General features: G+C 38.7%; 1 protein-coding gene across 1 annotated transcript; it reads left to right on the top strand.

The window, feature by feature from the left end:
* Nucleotides 1–1,383: 1,383 nt before the first annotated feature.
* Nucleotides 1,384–14,595, top strand: RSL24D1 (ribosomal L24 domain containing 1). The gene is made up of 6 exons (XM_027571530.1): nt 1,384–1,538; nt 3,259–3,372; nt 5,246–5,318; nt 10,324–10,387; nt 12,281–12,366; nt 13,578–14,595. Exons 1-6 carry the CDS (start codon nt 1,458–1,460, stop codon nt 13,649–13,651), a joined length of 492 nt encoding a protein of 163 aa, XP_027427331.1. The 5' UTR covers nt 1,384–1,457; the 3' UTR covers nt 13,652–14,595.
* The last annotated feature ends 8,699 nt before the right edge of the window (nt 14,596–23,294 follow it).

Below are 23,294 nucleotides of genomic sequence, written 5' to 3'. Positions count from 1 at the left end.
CCCCCAAATGACTGGAAGCAGCCTCCATTAGAGACCGCCCCTCTATGAAGAAGACCCCCGCTCCTATAAAAAGAACCCCTATAGTCTTAGGGCAGTTGCCACCTCTGGGCCAGCCTACTCTCCCACCTTGAGAGTATACTGTCCCTAATAAATTGCTTTCTGCTATTTTCCTTCTGTCTTTACTGGAGTGCAGATCCTCAGGTAAATCTTTCGTGGGGAATCCAAGAATCGACACCTCCATTCACACAAGGTGGACTATCCTACCAGGAATATAAGGATGCTTATTATAACAAAAAATGGGAAACAAATGTCCATCCATAAGCGACCAATTAAAATGACACCTTCATATAATCGCATATACATACAAAATTACGAAAAAGAATGTTAGGGGCCCCTGTGTGGCTCAATGGGTTAAGCTGCCCACTCTCGATTTGGGCTCAGGTCCTGATCTTAGGGTCCTGGGATTGAGCCTGGTGAGGGGCTCCACACTCAGCAGGGTGTCTGCTGGAGGATTCCCTCTGCCCCTCACCACGCTCACATGTGTGCTCTCTCTCTCTCTCTCTCAAATAAATATATCTTAAAAAAGAGAGAGAGAATGTTAAATATTCACTGATAATAAAATATTTATGTGCTAGTAAGTATTCTAGGTATTGGAGCTGTAGCTATAAACAAAAAGACAAAAATCCCTATCTTCACGGAGCTCTTATTCCAATAAGGGACAGGTAACAGTGAGATGCACAAAAGGGCGGATAGGATGCTCATTCGTGTTAAAAAGAAGAGGGAGACGCAAGCACACAGAAATAAACATGTTTGCGTATGCACAGAAAATCTTTGACGGGTAATAAAAGGAACCGATTGCCACCGGGAAGGAGGTCTCGAGATCTGAGGAGGGAATCTTTGTTTCCTACGAAAATGTGTTTCTCACCACATGTATATTAATTAAAAAGTCTCAGCCTCACAGAATCATATGCTTAGGTCCTAAGTCCGAAGTAGGTTCTCAATACTGCCATCCTGCTACGCTGGGGACGCCAATCAGGGGCGGGTATAGGGGCAGGCAGTGGGAAAAGGAGTTCCTAGAGGCATCCCAGTGTGTGGAGAGTCGGCCGGGAACAAAGCACAAACCATATAAGATATGACGTTACAGGGTATGGTAGAGACGAAAACTAGGCGCTGTGAGAGCGAGTTCAGAAGGGAGAGCAGCGCCACGTTTCACTTCAGAAGAGCGAAGGTAGTGAGGCCGATTTTGCAGCTCTGCGCCTGCGCCAAACGGCAGCGCTTTTGCTCCCGGGGCCGCTGGGAGGCGCCGAAACGTTCGGACCTCATTCCAAGGCCCTCAGGGGCGAAGGACGCTCGCTTTTTCCGGGTCGGGTATTGAAGAGAGTCACTTCCTGTGACGGAGCTACGTCACTTCCACTTAAGATCGGCGTCTGGTCAGCGGGAACCCACGCGGTTTCAACATGCGTATTGAGAAGTGTTATTTCTGTTCGGGCCCTATTTACCCCGGCCACGGCATGATGTTTGTCCGCAACGATTGCAAGGTGAGGCGCCCAGAACCAGCGCGCGCTCTGCGACGCTCCCGCGAGCGTGAGGCCGCGCCAGCTAGGCGCAGGCTCCTCCTGCGTCTGGGGCGTTTGGCTCGGGTTTTCCGCGCTGCCCTCACGAGAGGGTGATTTTACGAGGAGCTCTGGCCTTGTCCTGGACCTGGGGAATTTCTCCTTGTGGGCGTCCCAAACCGAGCTGGTCACCATCCCAGCCTTCGACAAGGCTGGAGGCGGTGAGGTTCCCCAGTTATTTGAGCCAGCGCAGAATGGAATCTAGGGGTGTGTTCGGGCTGTTTGGTCACTCTTGTCCGTGAGTGAAGTTTTTGAATTCAGTAAATTTTGTTGAATGTATGCCCAGTCAAGCATCATTGCTAAGATCTGTGTCCATAGAGATGAGTAAGACTTGGGAATGCCCGTGACGTGTAGACGTTGACCGAAATGTTGCCTATGGCTTAGTAGTAGTTACGTATTACGAAGGCGGGCGCAGGTGAGTTGGGGAGGGTCATACATGAAAAGGCTCAGAAAGGAGATGTCATTTATTCTGGATCTTGAATGTTGCGTAAAAAAGTGAGGAGAGTACATTCTAGGTGGAAGTAAAAGTGAACGGTTGAGTAGAGGCTCAGCGAAGCAGTCTAAGGAAGTGAGTGGATTGTATATCGTGATAGAGGCTTGGAGTAAGGCTATAAATACACATGTAAGTCTGTATATAAAAAGATACGTACAGAAACATAAAATATAGGGCGCCTGGGTGGCTCAGACGTTAAGCGTCTGCCTTCGGCTCAGGTCATGATCCCAGGGTCCCAGTATTTTGGCTTGTGATACATACACACAGGTTTGTGATCTGTATACACAATTTGAAATGTTTATACCTCATTTTGACCTTTTTTTAATGGGTCACATCTTCTAGGTATGATAATTCAACTTAAGATTCTTTGTCAAGATCCATGTACTCCAAAGTAGTACTTTTTCTCTTCAGATTTCCTCTACATGAACAAATTGCAGTGTGTTCTAAGACATTACAAAGTAATAAAATATGTATTTTAGACTTCTAATGAGTCCCAGTAAGCCATTTCAGGGGCACATCGAAGCATCATTAAACCATAAGTTAGCACTGATAAAGGGTCATATCTTCTGGGATAAAGGTGTAAAGAATTAAAGTATTGAAGAATTTTCCTAGTAGACCTATGAATAAATACTTTAGAACACAAATCTATACCCAATGTTAGTTGCTTTTTGAAATTATTTTGTGCTTTTAACAAAAAGGATAGAACCAAACGAGTTTCAGAATAGGTGTTTGAAACTTTCACCCCCATTGAGGTGTATAGCAAGTGAAATCTGAGAATTATTGTTTAGGAAGGGATTTAAATAAATGACTTTCCTTGAAACCATTGTTTTTATTCAAGATGATTATAGGTTTTATTGTTAATATATAAAAATGATAGTTTTTAACCATATATTTGGGGCCCTTCAGCCATTAGTTGTGATGATATTTGGTTAAATAATAGTCAAAATAGTTAAGTAATAGTCAAAAATAATTCAGTTTACATTTAATCTTACATGTCTCACATATTTCTAAATGGTGTTGTAAGTACAAGGAATTGTTAGTGAGAACCATTGTCATTTCTCAGACTTTGCATTATATTTTGTCTGGCATGCATAAAATCCTAGGATAGAAACATTCTTAATGTTGACTCCAGTGTTTCAACTTTTCTTGTAGGTGTTCAGATTCTGTAAATCCAAATGTCATAAAAACTTTAAAAAGAAGCGGAATCCTCGCAAGGTCAGGTGGACTAAAGCATTCCGTAAAGCAGCTGGTAAAGAGCTTACAGTGGTGAGTATAGTTAGTTTTAACTTTTGTGTGGGAGGGTTATTATTAGGTATTAAATGTAATTTAACTACAACAAGACTTTCTGTGATAAGATTGGTGAGTGATTTATTTGTATTTGGCTATTGTAATAATTTTCTCACATGATCCTAAAAACCATAAATCTGTAGAATTCTGTAAAGGAAATAAATTCCTAATTCAATTTATGGAAGTGATTTTCCTTATTCTCAAAAAACCATTTTTTAGCTCCTGCAGACAAAAGGGAAAATCATTTAAATGGATCGGGGTGAAGTTAGAAATTACTACTCAAGGATTTTGAGAGGAAGCTAAGACATTAAAGGATTCCTGAATACCATTGAAGGCTCTGATGAGATTTGTTGTAGACTCATTTGTTAGTTTCTGGGTTTCCTTACAGGACTTTGAGAGCAGAGAAGTGTGTTGATTGAAGGAGGAATAGTGGGAAGTCAGGGGTGAGGGAATTTCATGCATGAGTGTCCATCGTCAGGTTGTTGTTAACTGAGTTGGTAGGAGGGCCTGGTGAAACTTGTCCACATTTGACCCCTATAAAGGAGGACGTGAAAGCTGCTGCACAAGCTGCCTTTGAAGGAGGAAGATCATTAAACTGTTCCTTCCCTCCACGACTTCCTCTTTCCCACCTCTCTACTCCTTTAAGGGCAGTTTCTAAGCGGTTGCTATGAAGCCCCTTCCTGGCTTCATTTTCAGCAAATGGGAAGAATATATTTTGACAAGATGCAAAGCCAAATCACATTTTTTTTTTAAATTTTATTTATTTATTTGACAGAGAGAGCGAGAGAGCACAAGCAGGGGGAACAGTAGAGGGAGAGGGAGAAGCAGGCTCCCCGCCAAGCAGGGAGCCCGATGCGGGGCTCGATTCCAGGACCCTGAGATCATGACCTGAGCCAAAGGCAGACGCTTAACCGTCTGAGCCACCCAGGCGCCCCCCAGATCACAATTATTGTCACAAAAATAATTTCCAGTATGGACAAGAATAAACAGCACTTCAAACTCAAGTGACAACTGCATGAGTGAAGAAAGGATGCCAGTCACAGTCATTTGCTGGTGACCAGTTACCTTGTCATTGCTGAGGTTATTGTGATTTAACAGGTCATGTGTATATAATGAAATAGGTAAATACAGAGTTAGTGCTGTTCCATTTGCCTATCTCAGATTTGAAAACTAAGAAATAGAACTGTAGTTTTTCTAAGAAACCTGTAGCATTTCTAAAATTGTTTCACATGTTTTAAGGTAAATAGGATTTACTAACTGTCAAAATACCAACTACATTTAGAGGGGACCAGAAAAATTTCTGGGAGAAAATTTGTCATCAAAGCAGCACCACATTTATTTGAAGATGTGTAGTTGTACACCTTTATGCTATAATAGAGGTATATAAATATTGAAATATATAAACATGATAGGTATATAGGTTGAACAATATGAAGTGCACAATGTTTGACTCTTTTTGATCTATGAAAAGTGGTAATTCATATGGTTCAGCCTAATAGAAAGTTTTCTGCCTGTGAGTCTCATCTAGGAATGGGAAATTAGGGAAGCCTCTTCAGTTTGTTTGAAATCTCCATGATTGTTGTATGACCCTCTGAAGAATGGGGCTGATACCCTCCTCCTCTTTTCTTAAAAATTACTTGTATATAGATTGATATTTCAGTAGGGCTGTCTTATGTACCTGGTGTGTAAAGGAGAAGTAGTATGAAAACTTTGGCATTTGCTAGGGTCACCCTGGGGAAATCTTAATATATGTCTGTGGTTTGAAACACAACTCTTATGACAAGGGGGATAAGTTTTTAAGAAATGTTTCTTTTGTATCTCTCTTAAAACCATATTTTCCCCTTTCTTACAGGATAATTCATTTGAATTTGAAAAACGTAGAAATGAACCTGTCAAATACCAGCGAGAGTTATGGAATAAAACTAGTAAGTCACAAAGAATTATCAGGAATTTTCAGGAGAGATTGGGGATATTACTTTGAATTTAATGTTTAAATATGAATATTCTTTTCATTGGTTAGCTTTTATTCTTAATTTTCATTTTAATGGTTCTGTTGTAGTTACATCTTTTATGATAAGCTGCCCCCAATTTTTTTCAGTATTGGCTCATATAGCCATTATAAAAGTAATGTAGGGGTTCCTAGGTGGCTCAGTTAGTTAAGCGTCCAACTCTTGGTTTCAGCTCAGGTCATGATCTCAGGGTCATGGGATCGAGCCCCACGTTGGGCTCTGCACTCAGTGTGGAGTCTGCTGGAGATTCTCTCCTCCTTCTGCTCCTCCCCCTGGTCACTCCTCTCTAAAATAAATAAAATCTTTAAAAAAATTGTAATTATTAGATTTGATATTATTTGGAGTGTCTATACAGGGATATAAAAAGATCTAAAAATCTGAGAAGAATAGAGGTGGAGAATTCGTTTTTGTGGTGAGTGTGGCATAGTTAAAATATACACAAAACCTAACATACTTTAAATAATTTGGTTTAGGGATATAAACGTTATATTCTGTATACCTTATGAAATGTAATGCTTCTGTAAAATTAAAAAGTACAGCACTTAAGGTGATAATTATATTTCCTAAGAGAACTTCTAAGTGCATGACTTAGGTATAAATCAAGCTATAGGCTACTGAAGTTAAAAGCAAGGATAACTAGTCCTTGTCTTTTTTCATTTATCTGAAGTAGGCAGAGACTAATGAGAAAAAAAAAATCCCATATGTAGTAAAACTAAATTCCTTAAGCTAGCTTGTAGATGCCCCTATGTGTGTGTTTGAGGCCCTTGGCCTTGACTTTTCTTCTCCCTACAGCTGTCTTATGCACTCTTTAGCCATTTCTAGGCTTGGGTGTAGAGGTGATATAGTTGGTTTGTTAATTAGCAGTCCCCAGGGCTCAGAGTCTATCAGTTTTGGTTTTTTTTTTAAGATTTTATTTATTTGACAGAGCTGGGGGAGGGGAATGGGAAAGAGCAAAGCAGGCTCCCTGCTGCGCAGGCCCCCTCACCACCTCCCCTTTTCTCAATGCAGGGCTCAGTCCCAAAATCCTGGAATCATGACCTGAGCTGAAGGCATACACTTAACCGACTGAGCCACCCAGGTGCCCCAACTTTATCAGATTTGAATGGATCATAGGCAGGTCATCCTTTTCATCACCTTTTGCCCAGTCATAGCACTTCAGGGGAGGAATTGAAAAATTAGGGTCTTTGTGGTAGTATTTGTTACCCTCTAAAGCTTTTTATCTTCCTAGACCATGTGGAGAAATCAGAGTCCAGTTTTGGAATTGCATTTTCCACATGGCCTTAAGTATTTTGCCTTTTTGTGTTTTGTTTTTTTAAAGTCTTTCCTTCTGTTTTGTAGTTAGAGGAAGAGTTAATTTCTGAAAAATTGATTTTACCAGGTTTATTTGGTAAGGAAATAACACTGATTCAAACTCAAATGATTTCTGAAGAGATTAATAGGATTCTTTTTTTTAATTGAGGTATAATTGACATAACATTTGTTTAAGATGTACAACATAATGATTTGATTTTGCATATATTGTGAAATGATCACAGTAAGTCTAGTTAACATCTATCACCACACATTTTTGATAAGAATTCTTATGATTCTAAAAGGCAGACTTGTCAAGGACATTATTAGAAGGTCCTAAAGCATTCCTATATCCCATTGAATTTTATTTAATTTTGGCCTTTGTTTTCTTTTTTGTTACTATCTGATAGCTGCTTCAGATTTGATTTCCCACAACCCCTATTTCAGTATCAGAGGTCTGTAAGCTAATCTGTTGACAATAGTTTTATATTCATTGCTTACATTTTTGAATCATGTGAAGACGTGGACTGAGCAACCTTTGTTAAGATGCTGATGTCAACAGTAGGAGAACTTCAAAAACAAGAATACTGGGAAGAATAGTTTGTATTTTATCCCTCATGTCTCTGTATTTCAGATCAGTTTTTTAATATCAGGTGCTTCTTGCATTTAAAATTTTTCAGTCATCTGGAATTATTGGAAATATAGTGTCTTACTGTTCGGAAAGGATTTACCTGCCACTTCTTTGTTTATTTCCCTGCTGAGTAACTTTAAGGTATAGAAATACTTTTGAATACTAGAGCTTGGTCTTATCAATTTTTGTTGAAAGGCAAAGAAAGAAAAACATATATTTAGCATATTTAGCATGTGTAGATTTAGAGTTGACTTTCTCTTAGATTATCATACAAACATCATAGTAATACCAGTGTCTCCCAGGGGGCCTCCTGGGGAGTCTTGTTAAAATGCAGATTTTGATATAGCATGTCTGGGTGGAGCCTAAGATTCTGCATTTCTAACAAGCTCTCAGATGATGCCAATGTTGCTGGACCCCAGATTACACTTAAATGTGTTGGGTTTTTGTTGTTTTATTAACTTATTTTTAAGATTTTATTTATTAGAAAGTGAGTGAGCATGAGCAGGGGGCGAGGAAGGGCAGAGGGAGAGGGAGAAGCAGACTCCCCAGTGAGCAGGGAGCCCGATGTGGGGCTTGATCCCAGAACCCTGAGATCATGACCTGAGCCAAAGGCAGACACTTAACTGACTGAGCTTACCCAGGCATCCTATACTTAAATGTTTTTGACTTAATTTTAAACTGAACAGAAAAGTTGCAGAATTCCTTCATCCAGATTCCTCAAATAACATTTTACTGAATTTACCCATTTTCTCTCTCCCTTTCTGACCTTCTATAATTTTCTGAACTTTAAGTTATATACATAAGGGGCACCTGGCAATACATAATGCTTTTATCCCTAAGTAGTTTAACAGAACTAAAAAAAAAATAGAACATTCTCCTACATAACCATAGTGCAGTTATTTATTTTTATTTTTTTATTTTTATTTTTTAAAGATTTTATTTATTCATTTGTGAGAGAGACAGAGAACAAGCAGGGGGAGAGGCAGAGGGAGAGGGAGAAGCAGACTCCCTGCTGAGCAAGGAGCCTGATGCGGGACTCGATCCCAGGACCTTGGGATCATGACCTGAGCGGAAGGCAGATGCTTAACCATCTGAGCCACCCAGGTGCCCCATAGTGCAGTTATTAAAGTCAAGAAATTAACATTGATATAGTATTATCATCTAATCTCAGACCTGTGTAAGAATAGTACATGCCCTGGGGCACCTGGGTGGTTCAGTCGTTGGGCGTTTGCCTTCAGCTTGGGTCGTGATCCCAGGGTGCTGGGATCGAGCCCAGTGTCGGGCTCCCAGCTCGGCGGGAAACCTGCTTCTCCCTCTCCCACTCCCCCTGCTTGTGTTCCCTCTCTTGCTGTGTCTCTGTCAAATAAATAAAATCTTAAAAAAAAAAAAATAGTACATTCCCTGTCTCTTTGAAATTTTAATAGTTTGCGAGTTTTTATATTTCATAACATTGATAGTTTTGAAGAGTATGTTTCAAGCATTTGGTATAAAATCCCTTTTTTTTTTTTAAGATTTTATTTATTTATTTGAGAGAGAGAATGAGATAGAGAGCATGAGAGGGGAGAGGGTCAGAGGGAGAAGTAGACTCCCTGCTGAGCAGGGAGCCCGATGCGGGACTCGATCCCCGGACTCCAGGATCATGACCTGAGCCGAAGGCAGTCGCTTAACCAACTGAGCCACCCAGGCACCCTGGTATAAAATCCCTTAATTAGCTTTTATCTGATGCTGCCTCAAGATTAGATTTGGGTATTGTACATTTGGTAGGAGTACTGTAGATGTGATGCTGAGTTCTTATCATTGTGTCCTGCCCGGAGGCATGTGCTATCCATTGGGGTCGTATTACTGGCCATGTTAACTTTGATCATTGATTAAGGTGGTAGGTTTCTTCACTGTACAGTTAGTATTTTATCCTTTGTAATTAGTAAGTATATTGTGGGGAGATATTTTAAGATTATGTGAATATCCCGCTCTTCTTCAGAGCCATAGAATGTAAGAAGTTAGATTGGGAGTGTGTGCCCACACAACCCCCACAGGGGCTGCTGAGCTCTTAAAATGTGGTTAGTCTGAATCCAGATTTGCAGTAAATGTAAAGTACATGATTTTTGAGGACTTCATATGAAAACAAGAATAAGATAACCTCAGTTAATTTTTATATTATGTTGAAATGACAGTATTTTGGATATATTGGGTTAGACAAAATCTATTATTAGATTTTGACCTGTTCCTTATTTTTTACTGTGGCTGCCAGAAAACTTAAAATTATATATGTGGGGGCGCCTGGGTGGCTCAGTTGGTTAAGCGACTGCCTTCGGCTCAGGTCATGATCCTCGAGTCCCGGGATCGAGTCCCGCATCGGGCTTCCTGCTCAGCAGGGAGTCTGCTTCTCCCTCTGACCCTCTTCCCTCTCGTGCTTTCTATCTCTCATTCTCTCTCTCTCTCAAATAAATAAATAACATCTTTAAAAAAAAATTATATATGTGGTTTGTCTTTAGTGCTGGTATAGATTCTAGAGTGTATTTGGATTCAGCTTCTCTACACATTTCCCAGAACAGTTGGATTTTAGTGGTTGGGAACATGTTAAAATGATTGGTTCAATCTACCAATATTCATCATGTGCAGATCATATCCCAGACACTTGAAGAAAGAGTATTTATGGCCAGAATGGTGCTTTTATTAATGGAGAGGACAAACTAAGAAGGGATAAGTTGCCATTAGTCCCGATTCTCTGTAAAGTTTGAAAAGCATTGGGCTGGTTTAAAGTAGAAAGAAAATTTAGTAGCAGTAAGGGCTTTTGTCAAATAAAAATAGAGATATATTTGCGAAAGATAAACAGTGATGTCAGCCAAGAGTATTTGCCTTCTTCAGCTGTTTTAGTAGGGATTGTTTTTGCAATGAGTTTTTCATTTAATCCATTTCTAAATGAGAATAAAGGGGAGTGATCGCTAAAGCTCTTGCTTGGATGTGCAAAAATTTGCTAACTCTTATGAATTTTTTTTGTAGTTGATGCAATGAAGAGAGTTGAAGAGATCAAACAGAAGCGCCAAGCTAAATTTATAATGAACAGGTATGAATGAATATATGTATGAAGTAACTCTTGGAAAAATAATTACTGGTAGAGATCCAGAGATTTTTTTTTCCACTTTCTGTTTTCACATAACCTCAGAAAATTAAAGGAATTAAGAATAGTATAAAGAACTTTTGTGTATTCTTTACTGTATCCTTATCTCTATAGTAAGTTGAAGACATGATGCCCTTTTCCTGAGTATTTTTCAGCGTATATATTCTAAAAATAAGAGCATGCTCTTATATAACTATAGTATAGTTACCAGAATCAGGAAATTAACATTGAACAATACTATTACATAACCTACAGACCTTAGATTTCACCAGTTCCAGGCATTTTCTTTATAGCAACAGAAAATCCTGGATCTTGCATTGCATTTAGTGGTTATATCTCCTCAAGCTATTTTAATCTGGACACTTTCTCATCTTTGTTTTATATGACATTGACATTTTTGAAGAGTACAGGTCAGTTATTTTATAGAATGTTCCTCAGTTTGTGTTTGTCTAATGTTTCCTCATGATTAGATTCAGGTTAGGTATTTTGGCCAGAATATCATAGAAATGATACATAAGAAGGACATACATATTAGGAGGCACATGTTGTCCCGAGTGACTGATCAGTTGGTTAAAGGGTATCTGTTAGTTTTCTCCATTGGAAAGTTTTTCCCTCCTTTTTAATCATATCTTATCTTAGGGGAAATACTTTGACACTCTGTACAAAGAGTCCCTTATTTCTCAAACTGGTGCCTACTGATGTTAACATCCAGTAGAGTCTTGTCTGAATCTGTTACTATATTGTTGCCAAATGGTGATTTTTCTAATTCGATAATTTCTTTTACACTTATTAGTTGACTTTCCCATATAAAAGAACTTTTCCCTTTTCCAATTTCAGAATGTATTCCTTTATTAATTATTCATATATCTGTGTGTATTCAATTATTGATCATTATTTTGATGTTCTAAGTGCCTCACATTGGCCAGTGGGAGTTCCTTCAGGCAGGCTTCCATGTTGTTTTGACAACTTCATCTTTTTTGGGATGCTTTCTTGCTTTATGGCTAACAAGATCTGGCCTCATCTTGTACTTCCGTGGCCCCAGCCTAGAATTCGTTCTTTTTTTTTTTTTTTTTTTTTAAGATTTTCTCTATTTGATAAGAGACAATGAGAGAGGGAACACAAGCAGGGGGAGTGGGAGAGGGAGAAGCAGGCTTCCCGGTGAGCAGGGAGCCTGATGCAGGGCTCGATCCCAGCACCCTGGGATCATGACCTGAGCTGAAGGCAAATGCCCAATGACTGAACCACCCAGGGGCCCCTAGAATTGGTTATTTCTTTAAAGTAGAGTTACTTATTTTTGATCTCATCACTACTTAAGTGTGTCATAGAAAAGCATGTGCAAACAGCTTTCTGGCTTTAAAAAAAATGAAGTGTTACAGAAAGGGAGCCTAAATGTTTGGGAAAGACTGTTAGCATGTTTGTCTAAAATGAATGTCTTATATGTTTTGTGTTCTTACAATTACTGACTTAAAAAAATTAGGTAACAGTGTATTCTCCGTTTGAGGAGAAAAACATCTAGGCACTTTAGCAATTAGAGATTTACACTATATTTGTATAATAGACATTGATGTCTGAGATTTCTTTCCTTCAATCACATTTCTTCATTCAGCAAATATATATTAATCTCCACATTATTCCCAACTAAGTTAGGGATACAATCAATGAGTAAGTTGGTAGTGTAGAAATCCTGTTTTGTTAAGCTTATTAGGAACTAGAAAATAATTTTGAGTTCTCATTGCTCATCTATATGGCTAATAAAATTTATTTTTATAAATTATGAATTAATGTCTTTTAAAGAAGTTAAAGTAACTGAAAATTTGGCTTTGATATGTTTTATCCTAGATTAAAGAAAAATAAAGAATTACAGAAAGTTCAGGACATCAAAGAAGTCAAGCAAAACATTCATCTTATCCAGGCCCCTCTTGCAGGTAAGTACATTACACAGGAGTTCTCTTTCAGTAGAGAGCTGAAAAATCTACATTGTTGTTGTCTATGTAAATGCATATCAGTCAACTTTTTATGGGTTTTTTTTATGTAAATACCTCATTTATGATATGACTTGGTTTTTAAAAATACGATTTATACAGTGTATTTCCCAGTTCCAATTTTATTGCATATGGTGTTTCTTTTCCCCCTTCATAAAATCATATTCCATAAGCTAGTCATAAAGATTCGAGTAATAATTTCATAGATTTTGCTTCATACTTGTTTTTATTAAGAACAGTGTTTTGTAGGAGTGGTTTCCTAACTTTGGTTGGAATGGGAATTACTTGGGGAATTTAGTATAAATACAGAGGCCCGGGCCTATTGAGTCTGAGCTTTGGTTACTTAGTAGCTCTCTGGGTTCTGATACTGATTTTGATACTCAAGTTTGAGAACTGCTGTTTTGTATTAAAACCTTTTTTGTGTGTTTATGTAACTTGCCTGTAGTCACCCATTTGGGCAGTTGTTTGTGTGCATAGTTTCTTTTGTGAGGTGCTGGAAAACCAGTTTCCTACTCAGCTGGCACCGGACACCATCTGTTACATAATTTACTTATGCAGATTACCTGAAGGGAGAGAAATTTTGGTGAGATTTAGTTGAAGAGTTGATTCCTGAATGATTCCATGCCTAAACTTGAATAAAGGTCAAATTCTGAAACTGCACGTTGAATAGATTTATGTAAAAGTCTTAAATAGGTTAATTTTTGTACCAAATTTTATTAAAACAAAAATAGGCAAAATCCTGGATTATTTCATAATTTCATGTATAGGCGGTAATGAACTGACCCCCAAAAAACAGGAATGAACCATTATTTTACTTTTTAGGTAACCCTCTGAGGGGAGGTAATCCAGAGGGCCAGGGTTCCAATTCTAGCTCTTTGACTTACTGGGCTTACTTAGTGATTTGGTACAATTTCATCTTTTCTGGGTCTCCGGTCTCTCATATTTAAAATGCAGGTTGTTAGGAGGGTGAAGTGAACAAATGTGTATGGAATGCTTACTTTATGCATGGCATATTGTAAGACCTGTGTAAGTTTAGTTACTATTCTTAAATTTCTTAGAAATGGTTATTTTAGAACATCTAAGATCCTTTATAAAGCGTTGATATGGGTTTGGCAAGGTCACATTGATAGTTTTTTTTTTTTTTTTTTCTTAAGGCAAAGGAAAGCAGCTGGAAGAAAAAATGGTGCAGAAATTACAACAGGATGTGGACATGGAAGATATTTCTTAAAAATCTCACTAACTTTATAAGTGTATTTGAAAATCTCTTTAGGAGACTAAGAACTGAATTATCAATTTATATCTTAAGTAAGGTCACTCAAATGAAAGGTAATTAAAAATGCATCTCTCCTACATTGCTGTCTGTAAAACATTATCCATATTTATGGATGTTAGATTGCATCTCCATCGTTAAACCTTCACTGAGAGTTTACATTTATGTAAGTCGTGCAAATTCTCTTTGTAAATACAGACTGAAGTGTGGAAATAAACTGGTCCTGCCATTTGGATAGTGGCGCTAGGTAGATTTATGTGTGAACTAACAACAAAAATTCATGGCTAGCAATATGTAAAATAAATTTTCTTTGCGGTAAAATATTCCCTGTATTAATATTATAGAAAGGGGGCTTACAACAAGGAACTAAACCTGTATGATAATTAGCTGCAAGTAATCTTTTAATTTGTTTTGGTTTCTTAGCATCTTAGAAGAACATATTGGCCTCACATATTGAAACCTAATTATGTTGGACTGTTTTCACCTGCGCTGTTTTGATAGGCAGCTCCTAATGTTGGGGGTGAGAGCTGAATAGTGTGCTCCTGAAATGGCACTATCATATACTTTCTACTTTGGAGAATACTTAATTCTGAGATTCCTGATTGATAGAACCAGATATATTTTTCCAGCATAGCAATGATTTAGAAGCAAAGGAATCGCAGTGCCTTTTAAGATAGGTTGTGTGGTTTTCTTTTATAAAGCTCCTAATTGTTTTTCGAAAATAGAATTTATGGTTTTAGCATCACAAATTTGCACATAAGATCCTTTTTTCTAAAGTAAGTAACTACAAGTTTTTTGTTTAAAAGTTACTAAAAAAAGTATTAATTAGTGGGAAGAAAATAACCCCCTCCCACATACTACTGAAGCAGGAGATACATTTTTAATTAAAAATATGTACTGAATGTTTAATGTTTTTATATTTCTACATTATTTGCAACTTTAAGGATCAGAAGTAACTCAGTTTTTTTATGTTTTTTGAGGACAGAACTTAGAATAAATTATAATCTTAGGGTTATAAAATTATAAAGAAATGACTAAATTTTTATTTCAGTATTAGTGAAAAAGTGACTGATCACTGGACCAGGTGTTGGAAGACCTGAATTCCAGTGTGGCTTTTGCCTTTGTGTTCTTATTTGTAAAATATAACTCATTTGTAAATAACTTTATTGATAAAACAATTAGGAGAAATGATACACGAAACCAAAGACATTTGTTAAATTACTTGAAGTTTTCACTCCATAGATTTAATTTTGCTTTAATAGAGACATGTTTAAGATTACCTACTGTTAGCAGATTTCCTACCTTGTTAGTTAGCAAGCTATTGCCTTGAGACCATCAATTTGGGAAATTGAGCTAAAAGGAAGAACTGACATTGCATCTCAGGTTTGACATCTGGAGAGTTTTCGTAAATGTCAGGAATTCATAGTATTTTGAGACCCCCCCCCCCCCAGATAGCATCATAAACTATATGGATGCAGATGCCACAGTGTTACCCCTGCAGCTCTCTAAACTTGGTTGGATCACTGACTTGTCCCTTTAAAATGTTGCCTGAGAAGTGGCATGGTACAATGGTATTGTTTCTATTTGTCTGATTGAGACCTCTGCTGGGCAGTTAGTGTAACACAAAAGCATAAAATTTTCCAGGCACTTGTTACACAGAACTTTTATATTCTCTAGTTGCTCTAGGGTAATAAAGCACTGGAAGTCATAGAAAAGAAGTTCCTTACACATTTGCCTTACAAAACCCTGTAGGGTAGCAGAAAAAAACATTAAGAGGCACTTGGCTGGTTAAGTCAATACAGCATGCAACTCATGATGCTGGGGTTGTGAGTTCTGCCCCACCTTGGGTATAGAGTATACTTAAAGAAAACTTACTAAATCTCATTTCTTAAAAATAGAAAACCTTGAAAGATTTTATCTTGTAGAAAGAAGTTCCATAAGGACTGGCCCATTTCCTAACATCCTGTGAAGTAGCACTCTTTTTATAGATGCCAAAATTTTTAGGTAACTTGCCTCTTTATCACACAGAAGATGGAGAGGGTAGCAATTTGTATTCCTCCAAGTGCCTGTGTCTAGAAGGAATTTATGCAGAGCCTTAGATCCGGTCTTCACAAGTCCCGCTGATGGCTGTGAGAGAGGACTGTAAGTTACTTGAGTTTTCTCAGCTTGACTGTGCCTTGATTTCGTCATTGGAAAAATGGAAATGATAATATGACTAACCTTAGGATTGTTTATGAGAATCTAATTAGGTAACACATGAAAATAATCATATCAAGGCCACTACCATAGTGGCTGAAGTTAAAATGTTAGCTGTTAGGATTGGCTGTGTGACCACACAAAACTCACTCACAGCAATGGGCTTTGCCTCGGGACAAAGGTGGAGGGTAGTAGTGTTTGGGGATAGATATGGCTAAATTGAATTGTAGACTAAGTGCACTGCAGACAGGGTTGCATAGGGTTTAAAGTGTTAGTTTTAGCTTTTAATGTCACTTAGAAAATTCACTTATTAAGAGCATCTTACTCCCCATTCTTTGTTATGAAGATTGGGAGGGGCCATACATTTCCCCTTTGTCAGCTAGTAGTTTTTTATTTTTATTTTTTTTTCAAGATTTTACTTATTTATTCATGAGAGACACAGAGAGAGAGAGAGCGAGAGAGGCAGAGGGAGAAGCAGGCTCCCAAGGAGCAGGGAGCCCGATGCGGGACTCGATCCCAGGACCCTGGGCTCATGACCTGAGCCGAAGGCAGACGCTTAACCGTCTGAGCCACCCAGGCGCCCTGTCAGCTAGTAGTTTAAACAGTGAATTGTCACCCATAATTTTAAGGGCTAATTTATATAAGGGAACTTATTTTTCCCCTTGTCCCTTAGCTTACACTTTAAATGGAGATTGAAAAAAGACATCAGACTCTAATTACAAAGATTTATAGTGTAAATTCTAATAATGAAGACTGCTGCCTTGTAAAAATTAACTCTGTAGCCTGCTGAATTAAGTGTTGGTAAGGGGGAGAATTGGTATCAAAAAAGAGAACCCAATTTCAAAGTCTGTAGGAAGAATTTTCCAAAAATCAACAGTCTTTTATTTATATGTAACAACATTGAAAAGGTAACTCAGAAATTTTGCCCTGCATGTCTTTATATTGAATATCAATTAGCCTCATGTTGATTTGAATCATTTGTGTCTGTTGATGAATTTCTTTTTAAGGAAGTGACCTTTTCTTAAGAATGTATTCTTACGTTCTGAATGTAAAAATCTCTACCTTCTGGTGCCACTTACTTAAGCCTCTGGTTTAAACTGTTATGCTCCAAAATTTTCCCTGGCTCTTATATCTTAATTGAAGCCATCATGTGGGGATTGAAGGTGATATTTCTGCTGCATAACCTTCCCTATGGTACCAGTTACTGGATGTTATTCTTTAGCCTATCATTGATTCTGTGGCTACCCTGTGATCTTGCCAGTAGATTCCTTTTTCAACGGTTGTAATAAAAAATCTTGACTAATATCTCCATCCTGTTCAGCAGCAAACCCAGGCAGCCCACTACTATCATAATCTCCAAGGGCACGGGGATGGTTATCTTATCCCTGGCATATATTAGGTACCTGGTGCATGGAAGATGCTTGGTAAGTGCGACTAAATGGAAAACAAGTGTGTAGCCATATGCTAGCTTTACTGGAGTTTATTTTTTAAATAACCAGTAACTTGAAAGATATAAAGAATAAATTACCAGCAGTGAGCTACATTAATGACTTCAGCATTGGGCAGATCTGCATTGTTGGGAGGACTTGGTGAAAAGCAATGTTTGCCTTAGGTTGCATACCAGATTTTGTTTATGTCTACTTGTTTAGTGGTGATAGATCAACCTGCATTTCTGGGTTTGGCTGGTGCATTTACATGTTAAGAAATCCCAGGAAGGATTGAGCATAAGCTGTTATGGCAGGGTTCTTAAAGAAGTTTTGCCTGTAACTTGCTTTGCTGATGGAGGAAATACTTTACCTCAGGAGCCACAAGAGTATAAAAATAGAAATAAGGACCATGAATTGGGAAGAATTGGTTAATACTTTAAGAGTACTGCTCCAAAGAATGTTAACAAACCAAAAATCCAAGGGACAGGTTCTTTAGTATTTTTGAAGAACTCAGTTTTCAATTCTTTTAAATGTGTGCTTTAAGATATCACAATAAAGTGATATATGTTTAGTTTGCTGCTGAGCCATGCACGCCTAGGAACACCAATGAAAAGTATGCCTTTCTGGTCTGAGTTACTCCACACAGTTTTCTAGTGTATCTCTAATGAGACATATATTTCCTTTTTTTTTTTTTTTTTTAAAGATTTGTTTTAGAGTGCGCCTAAGCAGGGGGAGAGGGAGAGACAGAATCCTCAAGCAGACTCCCTGCTGAGTGTGGAGCCCAATGTGGGGCTCGACCCCAGGACCCCGAGATCATGACCTGAGCCAAAATCAAGAATCAGACGCTTAACTGACTGAGCCACCCAGGTGCCCCCATATTTCCTCTTTTGAAAGCAAGGAATGCAGTGTAGGGAGTGAGCAAGTTTAAAAAGGGCCCACCTGAATAAAAAGATTTGCCATTCAAAAGGATAATACAACATACTCATGTTTTGTTAAAGTATAGGTGTCTACCTTGCATTGTTCTCTTCAGTGTTCTGATTCTTCATACTGCCAAACACCAGAGCTAAATAGCTTTTGACTTTGTAGTAATACAGTTCCCCCCATTTCTTAGAACATACACAAGAAGAACAGAAAATACATTAGAAGAATATAAAATGGAAATAAAAATTGTGCAGGAGAATACATCTCAAAGGAGAAAATATGCAGTTCACAACCTCGTAGTACCATTGCTCACACATTTGCAAACATGTAGTACCATCTAGTTCCAGAATTGTGAGAATCTAGTGCCAGTTATTATTATAGCCAGGTACATTGCATATAATATCTTAGAATATTCACAACCTTTTAAGTCAGTCCTCATTTTGCAGATGCGGAACATGAGGTTAAAAGAAATTGAATAGCTTGATCCATGTCACAACTAGCAGAGCTTAGAATTAAACTCAGTCTGTCTGACTCACTAATTGATATTCTAAACAGCATCTAGTATGATGCCTGGCACAGAGTTGGTGCTCAATATATATTTATTCATTCAAAGAAAAAGAAATCTAACAGTAAAAGAAGGTGTTCTGGAGAATTAGATTTTTATGAAGTATTTTATTTTGTGACTAGAATGGATCCTTTTTTTTTTTTTTTTACAGTACTTCTAGGACTGACAGGTGATCATCTGTCCCAGTTTGAGTGTAATTAAGACAGATTTAATGAAATGTTTTTGAAACTTACTGTCTTAAAGGAATTAGTATAGCAATGCCAGTAGTTACAGTTTAATTTATAATTGTTGGAGGAAATAGTCATCTGGCCCTGAAATGTATGCTAATCCTGTTATCCAAAGAAAAATTTAAAATTTTACCAACACCTGCTTTTATTTATGAACAATTTCAGTGTTTATAAGGTTTTAAAATGTTTGTGTCTGCCAGGTGTGAGGCATTTGTTTGCCTCATTTAGCAATAAAATAATTAGTTCATGTTATATTTGAGAAGTTTGAATCATTGGGAATTGTATTCATCTAGTTAAAGTTTATAGGACTTAAAATCTACTGGTACTTAACATTCTTGGGCCAATTCTTGAAATTCTCCAGGATTGTTGAGATTACTGCCCACAAGAGTTCTTTGTCCCAGGGGCTGATAATTCTGATATTGACAAGCTTCAGGGTTGATCTGAGGTGAGAGGTAGCTTTTGAAGATGCTCAATATGCTATTTGAGTTGTCTAGCAACTGATAGGGAAAAGAATCTTAAGATCATGTTCTCAGAATGCATAGCATACATGGTAACATTTCATTCCCACTGTTAAGTGGACTCTCAGGAATAACATGGATCCCACTAGTGATTTTACTTCCTTTGGCTTGATGGGAAGTCCCCACTGGAGATTAGGCATTCAGGAATGTTTGAATCAAAACAGTTGAGGAGGAGCTACAGTAGCATCCAGAGAGTGGGCCTTAAACCTTTTGGCACATTAGAATCATATGGGGCAGCCATATGATTAGCATTGCCAGAGCCCTGTCCCAGGTCAATTAAATGAGAATCTCTGGGATTGAGGCCCAGGCATTGGTATTTTTAACAAGCTACCAGGTGAGGGTTGACTAAGATGCCAACATAGGAGCCTCTTGAACTTTCTTCTTTCCATGGACACACAGTGTACAGTTACATACAAAGCAATTACTGCCGAAAAAAATCCAAAAGCTAGCTAAGTGACTTGCACATTGGCGGAATGAAAATAGCCACATCGAAATGGGTGTGAAAGGCTGAGACACACACTTAAAATAAACCCCACCCTGGCACAAGACCAGATAATGAGAAAAAAACAACCAACTCCTAGCTTCTCCCTGTGGAGTGAAGGGTTTGGACTGCACATCTGGTGCCCCATCTTTTAAGACTCCCATCTGAGGGACAGTCTCCCAAAACACCTAGTTCTGAACAGTGAGACTTGTGTCCCATAAAATGTAGCAAACAAAGGAGTAGTTGTTACTGGCATATAAACACTTGCTGTGGCTACCCTCCCTGGGCCAAGTGTAAAGGGAGCAGGCAAAAATCACACATTTCCCAATCTTTTAACTAAAAGGGGATCATCTGCATACTTAGAAAGCTGGTGATTGCAGGTCAGGCTTCTCCTTTAGGGGCTAGATGCATTCTCTGGAGACTGGGGAAACTAGTGGGCTCCTGTTTTCTCCCTACAGCCCACTCTAAGCCACCAATGTCATTGTGGAAGAAACATACATTTGTGCCCCAGCTTTTGCACTGCTGCCCACGGGACATGCCCATGAATCACCTGGTCCTGAAAGTAATGGAGCTTGCATTCATGAGTCCCATAGGACAGTAGCAAGCAAAGAAGTAGTTGTTAACAGGCACAGGAAGAGCCACTTGCAGCTATACATACATGTGGGCCCAGAGCAGAGGGAACAGGCAAAAATACTCCCAATGTCTACCTGGAAGGGGCTTAACTATATACTTTCTCACCTATTGCCTGAGGGTCTGCTTTCTATTCAGCCGGTATCTGGGTAATGACTGAGATCCTCCACTTTGGGACACATTGGGATAGGTTCTGGCCCACCTTTAACTAGAGACTGCTAACAACAAAGAAGGCAGCTTGGACAATTATGAAAGGAGCTGGGTACCAGGCTGATAGATGTTCATCTCTTACATAAGACCACTTTGTCAAGATAGGTGGCTGTTTTACCTGATATGCACAAATCAACATAGTGAAGGAAAATGAAAATGGGAGAATATATGCCAAACATAATCCCTCTGAAATAGCTCCTGCTCTGTTCTCCTCACCTTGCACAAAGAGCCCTGGCTGGGACTGGCACCACTCCAAGTGACTCCTGCCTTGGGGAGGGGAAGAAGCAACCTCACACCAGTGTGCCTGCTGTTCTAGCAGCTGAGTCTCAGGTGGCTGTGGAGAGAGTAAGTTGTGCCATTCAGTGCCCCCACAACTGTGGCAGAGAGGAAAATTGCAGACACCTTGTCTGGCAACGCCACCTAGGTTTGGACTGCACATCTTTAAGCCTGTGACCACCTCCTGTAGGCCTCTCTACAGCACAGGGACCAAATTCTGCCCAGTGCCCAAACCCTGCTGCGTGCACCCACAGCAGGCAAAACGGCTCATTGCAGCACGCTGGGCTGAAGTCAAATACAGCTTAGCCACAAGATCAGGGGCACATGCAGCCCATATAGGAGACATCCCTGGAGTGCTGGTCCTGGTAGCCAGGGAGGACTGTGCTACAGGGAACCAGAGAACCTGTACACAAGGCCACTACTTTCAAGACCAGGAGACAGGAGATCTCCCTAATAGATAGAAACACAGAAATAGACAAAATGAAGCAGAGGAATATGTCCCAAATGAAGGAACAAGACAAAGTCACAGCAAAAGAGTTAAATGAATTCTTTATCAGGCATATTGCTCATCTCTGTTTCAGAGTAATGGTCATAAAGATACTGGGCTTGAGAAAATAGTAGATGAACTCTGTAAGAACTTCAACAAAGATAGAAATGTAAGAATCAGATGAAGAATTCAGTAATGGAAATAAATACACAAGAGGGAATCCACAGCAGATTAATGGATCAGGGCACCTGGGTACCTCAGTCCATTAAGTGCCTTCGGCCCAGGTCATGATCTCAGGGTCCTGGGATGGAGTCCCACATTGCGCTCCCTGCTCAGTGGGGAGTCTGCTTCTCCCTCCCTCTCTACCCCTCCCACTCCCCCCTGCTTGTGCTTGCTCTCTCTTAAAAAGTCTTAAAAAAAAAAAAAAAAAAGAATGGATCAGTGATCTGAAAGGGTAATGGAAAGCAAATAAGCTGAACAAAAAAGAAAAATGAGAATAGGTTAAGGAAACTCAGCAGTATCATCAAGCAAAATAACATTATAGGGATCCCAGAAGGAGAAGAGGGAAGGGGACCAGCAAACTTATTTGAAATAATAGTGGATCTCCAATCTCCAACTGGGGCGGGGGGGTGGGGGAAGGAAACCGATACCCAGATCCAGGAAGCAGAGGTACCCTAAGATTAACTCAAGGAGGTCCACACCAAGACACATAATAATTAAGATGGCAAAAAGTAATGATAAAAGCAGCAAAAGAAAATACAAAAGAAACCTGATAAGGCTATCAGCTGACTTCTTAGCAGAAACTTTGTAGGCCAGAAGACAGTGGCATGATATATTCAAAGTGATAAAAAGAAGAAACATGCAACCAAGAATACTCGGCAATGCTATCATTCAGAATTGAAGGATGGATAAGTTTCCTAGGCAAACAAAAGTTAAAGGACTTCATCACTAAACCAGCCTTACAAGAAATGTTAAAGGGAGTTCAAGTGGAAAGAAAAGGCCAACTAAAAGTAAGAAAATTATGAAAGGAAGAAAAATTCATAGGTCAAAGCAGACATAAAGTAGTAGATTAATCACAGAGCCAGTATGGAGGTTAAAACAAAAATAGTAAACGCAATTATATCTACAAAAATAAGTCAAGGGACACACAAAGTAAAAAGATGTAAAATAGGACATACATAAAACATGGAGGGAGGAGTAAAAATTTGGTGCTTTTAGAATGTGTTGGAATTTCAGCAACCAACAACTTAATATAGACCACCACACATGTGGCATTATATATGAATCTAATGGTAACCACAAATTAAAAATACACAAAAATAGAGAAAATAAGCACAACACTAAAAAAAGTCACTAAAGCACAAGGGAAGAGAACAAGAAAGGAACAGAGAACTATAAAACAAGCAGAACATTAGCAAAATGGCAGTAAGTATATACCCATCAATAATTAAATGTAAATGGACTAAATGCTCCAATCAAAAGATAGAGGGTGACTGAATGGCTGGAAACAATAACCAGCTATATGCAGCCTATAAGAGACTCACTTCAGACCTAAAAACTTCACCTAAGTGAGGGAATGGAAAAACATATCCCATGCAAAAGGCAGTGGAAAAAAACAAACAAAACAAAACTGGGGTAGCAATACTTCTTTCAGAAAAGACTT

This window comes from Zalophus californianus, chromosome 6 (assembly GCF_009762305.2).
Source record: "Zalophus californianus isolate mZalCal1 chromosome 6, mZalCal1.pri.v2, whole genome shotgun sequence".
NCBI classification, from domain to species: Eukaryota; Metazoa; Chordata; class Mammalia; order Carnivora; family Otariidae; genus Zalophus; species Zalophus californianus.
Note: the sequence above shows the minus strand (reverse complement) of the source record. Positions and strands in the feature narration are given on the sequence as shown.

Excerpts from the sequence above, each read along its gene's own strand:
- RSL24D1 (XM_027571530.1), top strand. The coding sequence starts at position 1,458 with ATGCGTATTGAGAAGTGTTATTTCTGTTCGGGCCCTATTTACCCCGGC. Across the intron at positions 1,539-3,258 it reads TTGTCCGCAACGATTGCAAG|GTGTTCAGATTCTGTAAATC; the intron begins GTGAGGCGCCCA and ends CTTTTCTTGTAG. Across the intron at positions 10,388-12,280 it reads GCTAAATTTATAATGAACAG|ATTAAAGAAAAATAAAGAAT; the intron begins GTATGAATGAAT and ends GTTTTATCCTAG.